The 6468-nt window shown below is 34.4% G+C and overlaps 1 protein-coding gene across 1 annotated transcript; it reads right to left on the bottom strand.

The window, feature by feature from the left end:
• Positions 1 to 840: 840 nt before the first annotated feature.
• On the bottom strand, positions 841 to 2564 carry LOC141588038 (uncharacterized). The gene is made up of 3 exons (XM_074409496.1): positions 2492 to 2564; positions 1539 to 1589; positions 841 to 1448 (listed from the first exon to the last, which is right to left on the bottom strand). The coding sequence occupies exons 1-3, from the start codon at positions 2562 to 2564 to the stop codon at positions 841 to 843; spliced, it is 732 nt and encodes a 243-aa protein (XP_074265597.1).
• Between the last annotated feature and the right edge of the window lie 3904 nt (positions 2565 to 6468).

The following is a 6468-nucleotide window of genomic DNA, read 5'->3' as shown; positions in this document are numbered from 1 at the left end:
TTAATCTCAGCTCAACTAATATCAGAACCAATCCTCTCATCAAGGAACATGACATTATTGAAGTCACCCATAACCACCCAGGAGCCAAACCCTTTAGCATAAGTGAGCAAAGAATACCAAAGGGCAGACTTATCAGACAATTTGTTAAAACCATACACAGAAGTCATCCTAAACTTGACCCCCTTAACATTATCAAGTACCTCAGAGTGAATAGCCTGTGGAGTAACATCAAGCACATTCACTGTAAACAAACTAGGGTTCCATAACATCCAGATTCTACCACCTTTATGACAAGAATTATTCGTGTAAATGGCCCAATCACTACAAATATTATTATGGACCTTACTCCAATTCCTACATCTAACCCTAGTTTCAAGGAGAGAAAATAGCCCAACATTATTCTGATAAAGAAAACATCTAATGTCTTTTTGTTTTGTTAGACTATTTAAACCCTTTATGTTCCAAAATCCAAGATTAACCATGATCTAATGGGGTGAGAGCAGTCCCCTTACCATCCAATTTCCTCATAGACCTTTGGAGAGCAGAATTCAAAGCATCCATGAAGGTGAATCCAATCGAAGGCCTAGAAGGTCCAGTGTCTGGTCCCTGACTCGCAAACCTAGAAAAAATCCTAGCAGGTGAAGTCAAGCCGGGTTTCTTTCCTATTGGTGGGACAGGAGTACATAATGAGGCTATACTCACTGGCACCACCACAGGAGTGTGCACCACCATAGGAAACTTCTGAGCCAAGACCCTACCAGCAGGTTGTTTTGGAGTCCTATGCACAGTGGGTTTCTCTCCCACGGGCTTTTGAGGTCCAACCCCTCTGGCTACAGGTCTTCAGACTTTCTTAACACCCTCTCTCAGCGGCTTAGTTCTGCATTGATCCTCAGAATGCCCAATACCTTTCCATTTGCTGCAAGACAATGGTAACCACTCATACTCCAACTGCACAGTTTGTTCAGACCCACATTCATCCACAAAAATAACTTCCTCAGGGAAATCCTGCTCCATGCTGACCTCAATCAGGAGACGTGGGAAACTCAGGAAATTCCTATTCATGGTGTTCTCATCACATTTAATCAGGCTTCCAATTGGGCCTATAATTTTCCTCAGACAGTTTTCCCCCAAGAACTTAATATCCAGGTCCTGAATCTTAACCCAAATAGGAAGACACTGAATATTATGCTTAACCAGACTAGCATCAGGTTTCCACTCCTTAATGATAACAGGCTTGCTGTCAAACATTAGAGGACCATAACCAATAGCCTGTTGCTGGTGTTCTTTAGAGGCAAAACGCACAATAAATATCCCATTTTTCATAAAAGAAATCTTATCAATGTTAAAACCTTTCCACACTCTCGTAATGAATCCATTAACAACATTCAAGGGAGGTCTAGCCCCCAAAATATAGCAGAAAACAGCAGTGGACCAAAACTCAATCTCACCTGAAACATCTTCCAAAGAGCTTGTAGATCAGACTGCAGTCTCATTCCGCTACTGTTTAGACCATTTATTACGAACCTCATTCCAAACACCTTCATCTGTAGACACCACCACTTCATCCACCCAATCATCATCAAGCGGCGCTACATCAATATCCACTAAATCATTTAGGATTAACGTATTTTTGTGTTTTTGAATTTTTTTAGGATTATTATTGTGTTTTATGGGACGAGCCATTGCGTCGAAACCCTAGAAATAAAGTCGTACAGAGATTTCCTCTCTCTACACTCTCTCTCATCCTAACTTTTTTCGCGGTTCAGGCCGTTGTTATCCATATAAAAATTGTCGGAATATGTGTCCTCAACAATAGTGCGATCACATGATTTAAATATCATAATTAACTCTCATATTAAGAATACGTAAAGGATGATTCATTTATATAGTCAACTGATCAACATTAATCGGTAACGATTGGCTTGTTAGAATTTGACGTTACTGTCGTGGGACGGTGGTGGTAAGTTGATCCCTTAAGGTCAGACCTAAAAGATGATGCCCTAATCAGTAAAGTTGATTAATTGTATGACGATACAGGTTAATCAATTCCTTAAAATTGAACAATTCATTTGTGAGAGAGAATGTTGATATCTTATTGTAATGGGTTTAAATAAGATTTATTTTAGTAATCAAAATACTTTATTACTAAAATTGTTTATTGCTTGTGAAACAATTGAAATAAGAATGAATGGTAAATTATAATTATAAGATGTTGTGAATTATAATTATACGACTCATTTTATTTATGTGATCAAGTATCACTAATCAATTTGTTGTATGTAATTTAATTGATTTATAAAATGATATTTATTTGATAAATATGCATTAAATTAATAAATAAAATGTATCATACTACATGTGACATATTGTGTGACAAATGACAAATTGACAAAATAAAATGGTAGTCCATTTTATGTAAGTGGACCGAAATGGAGGTTGTGGTAGAGTGTGGATGATATTATTTTATGTGATAAGATTAATATAATCATACCTACAATTAGTAGCCTTACGCTATCTACATTTTGAGAAGAGTAAAAGGAAAAAGGGGATTCCACATTTGGCATTATGCCCTTGCCTCCCACCGGTTTTCCCTTCTCATTTTAAGAGAATTTGCTCTCTTATTTGTCATTCTATACACATTCAACATTCATTCATGCATACCTCTCTCATATTTTGTTTATCTTTCTCAAAAACTTGAGAAATGATGATCCAAATTGTTCAACAACATTACTAATATTATTAATGTAATATATGAGTATTAGTAATCAATTTTAAGGTAGACTATTAAACGAATATCTAGCAAATATTATTTAGTAGTGATAAGGGTTAAATCTTGGGTGCAATCAAGAGGAGAATCTCTACATTGGGATTTTGGAGGATCATCCTAATATTCATTATAGCTCAAAAATAAGTGAAAGTAGGAGACCTTACTTGTGCCCTTAAATCCGAAATTTATAATGTAAGGGACATTGTTTTTCTAATAAATCTCTTATTTTGTTATGCATGCACTAGATCTAAAGAATAAATAATTAAAAATTTAATTAGTTCACTATTAGAAGAGTCTAATAAGAGGTAAATAACCTAACAAGTGGTATCAGAGCATAGGATGTTGCATGCATAATCGGTTATTGTTTTTCCGAGTTAAAATGTCAACATATAAAACTAAAAATTTGTGATTTATACAAGTAAGCCACGAAATAATAATGCATATTATATATTCTGGTCCTAAAATTTTTTAGGTCATTTTTATGATTTATGGAAATTTATTGCTCATTTTAATTATTTTTAGTGAGTTTATTACATTTTTATAAGTAAAATGAACTTTTATTCACTAAAATAAGTTAACCTTTACTACTAGACATGGTATTTTAGTATGACCTCACATGAATATTTTATGTATTGCGTGTAAAATATCATATTAATGTGATTAATATTTCATGATTTATGAATTTTTAGTGTAAAAAATGGCATAAATGGAAATTGAAATGACTAAAAATGGTTAAAATTACTCTATGACCTCACATGCATATTTTACAAGTTGTGTGTAAAATCTCATATTAATTGGATTAATATTGCATGATTTATGATTATTATGAGATAAAAATGAATTAAAAGAGGTAAAATGGTTAAAAATAATTAAATATCGAATTAGGTCATGAAACTTTAATATGTTGTCACATGCATGATTTACAGAGTGTATGTAAATTTTGAGATGAAATGATCTCATTTAGCATGACTTATGAATTTTTAGAGAAAAAATGGCATAAATAGTGACTATTTTAGCATAAATAGCTAAAACGAATTGCATAGCATGAGAAAATTATTTTAGGTTGCATAAATATCCCACTAATCAGATCTAAGGTTGTAAAATTAATTGGACTAATTTTTGGATACTTTAGATGTTTTATGAGATAAAACCGATAAAACGCAACTATATTTTCTCAAAATTAATTCGAAAATTTAACCATGATTTTTGATATTATGAGTATCATGGATATATTCCAGAATGTTCAAAAATTTAAAATTTAAATTTTGAAATTATTGTAATTTAATTTGGATTTATGTCATAAATATTATGATATTAAGGTAAAAAATGAGCATAAAAATTAGGATTATTTCATGGGAATAATCCCACCTATGGCCCTCCTGCAAATAACACTCCAACCTATCAGTAATTCGAATTAAATCCATCCTATTAACTAATCTTCCCATAACGAACTCACTTAATATCATGACCGGTAACTTTAGGTTACAATCTCTCTCCTCCTTATATACTATTTTCGACTGATTTCTGCCATTTTTGTACATCTCCTCCCATCTTTCTTCAACATTCTTAGTCCTGACACCAACCAAATGATGGTCAATCCTGCAGTATTATCCGATCAAATTTACGCCTTCGGCTTCCCTTTTCTTCGTCCCCAGGTTTATAATCCCAAACCATCCAATCTCTGGAATACCTTGCTCTTACCTGACAATCTTGTTCAAACACGTCTCTTTTCCGCTGCTTCCCGGCCTTTAAATAAGCGTATTATTTTTCATTTACCTCGTATGTCCATGCTCTATGCTTTCTATCCCGAGGATGAAAACGAGGGTGCTGCTGGTAAATGGAAACAACTCGCCTCCAATTTTAATACATGGAATTATATTGCTGTTGCTATTGCAGATAACATCATCTTTTTCCATCCCGAGGATGTTTATGATTATCACGATCTTCTTCTTGCCTATGACTTGAACACCTCTACCTGGTTGCGTATTATTTGGGATTTCACCAACATTGATAACTTTCTAATTGTCTATCATGCCATCTTCACTTTGTCCAATAAGGGGTTGATGTGTTTGATTCTCCTTCTCCTTTATTCTTCTTATGTTAATTGGATTTTAAAAAATCTTAATTAATTCAAATTGGTATGTTAAATTAAATTGTAGCGGAATTACTGTGACTTATTTTAAATGGAGCTGCTTTCGGCACAGCGAAGGTGAGTCATGGTGGTGCTCGAATGCAGTTCGATGACGCTGCTCTTGTGGCTGGTTGATGCGAGCACGGTGGTGAGTGGTTGGTTCTCACAGTGCTCGAACTGAGAACAAAGGTGGAGGTGATGTGATGGCTGAAGGTAGCTATAATGATGCTCGGATTTGTCCACGGAGGAGCAGATGAGTTGAATTGGTGGAGATACCTGATGTTGATGCCGTTGTTGCTGCTGGTGGTGGCGAGAATGAAGGTAGCACCTGGTTGATGCGGTGGTGGATTCGGTGATGGTGGTGCTTGGTTCACGAATTGATGGGTGAAGGGGGCGAATTTTATGGTGGCTTGAGGTGGGTACGAGCAGGCCTCTTTATGGAAATGGATGTTTAGACTAAGTTAAGGAGATGCAGCTAATAAATTTCGTAATTCGTACTTCAAGCTACCATGGCTGATGGCTTTTTAGTTAAGAGAGGGAGTGTTTGGTGTGTTTAAAGTGTGTTGAACACACTTCACTTCTATAAAATAACACGGTGACCTGTTCTTCAGGTTTCCCGTCGCATGAGAGTGTTATGGGAATATTAGTGAATAGGATGGATTTAATTCGAATTACAGATAGGATGGAGTGTTATTTGCAGGGGGGGCATAGGTGGGATTATTCCCATGAAATAATCCTAAAAATTAAATCAAGTTGAATTATTGTCAAAAATTGAGTGATGACTAATTTTTGAGTCTAAGAGTGTTAGGATAATTAACTTGAGGTTAGATGTGATTTAAGTGTTAATATGTGATTTTAAGAAGTTATTATCACGCATTTCCATAAAATCGGGTTATATATTCGATATAAGTTAAATAGGGCGATTTGGCACATAATTTGGCATGATAGATACATATTATAATGTTGCATATTTCAGTTGTTGATTGTCTTTTATTTATATAATTTTGAATTATATAATTTTATCTTAGTATGGCCTTAGTTTTAATCGATATTACCCGTAATGAAAGAGAATATTGATTCGTTGTAATTTAATGTGATCTTGTATTACTTTTATTTTTACTAGTTTTTTTTTTCCATTTTACAAATGTATAATAGGAATAGTTTTGTATTTTTATTATTATTTGTAATTATGGCATTGCTTCAAGACGGTGCCATTCGGAGAGGATGTCTCGACAAAGGCGGTGTTCTTGGGAGGCGTGCCACTTGAAGATTCAAGGGACCAAAGGAGTTGGTTTCCGAATATGTAATAGATTATTTGATTTTCTATTTTTAGGAAGGTCATACTAGGAATTTATTATTATTGCTTTACATTTATTTTAATATGTTGCATGCATTGTCAAATCTCCATAACAACACATGCATATCATATCGAGTCATCGACCGTGTCAATTACAATTATCGTAGTTCACCGCTTTAGTTCACTTAAAACGTGATAGATAATAAATTGACAAGACCTGTCACTTATAATAATTGAGAATTAGCCTTACCAAATAGTAGAAACCATGAGTCC

The sequence above is a fragment of the Silene latifolia genome, chromosome 6 (genome assembly GCF_048544455.1).
Source record: "Silene latifolia isolate original U9 population chromosome 6, ASM4854445v1, whole genome shotgun sequence".
Taxonomy (NCBI): domain Eukaryota; kingdom Viridiplantae; phylum Streptophyta; class Magnoliopsida; order Caryophyllales; family Caryophyllaceae; genus Silene; species Silene latifolia.
Note: the sequence above shows the minus strand (reverse complement) of the source record. Positions and strands in the feature narration are given on the sequence as shown.

Coding starts and splice junctions, on each gene's coding strand:
- LOC141588038 (XM_074409496.1), bottom strand. CDS start 2,564: ATGCCAAATGTGGAATCCCCTTTTTCCTTTTACTCTTCTCAAAATGTA. Junction 1,590..2,491: donor CGTAAGGCTACTAATTGTAG/GTATGATTATAT, acceptor ATATTGATGTAG/CGCCGCTTGATGATGATTGG. Junction 1,449..1,538: donor GGTGGTGTCTACAGATGAAG/GTGTTTGGAATG, acceptor AAGATGTTTCAG/GTGAGATTGAGTTTTGGTCC.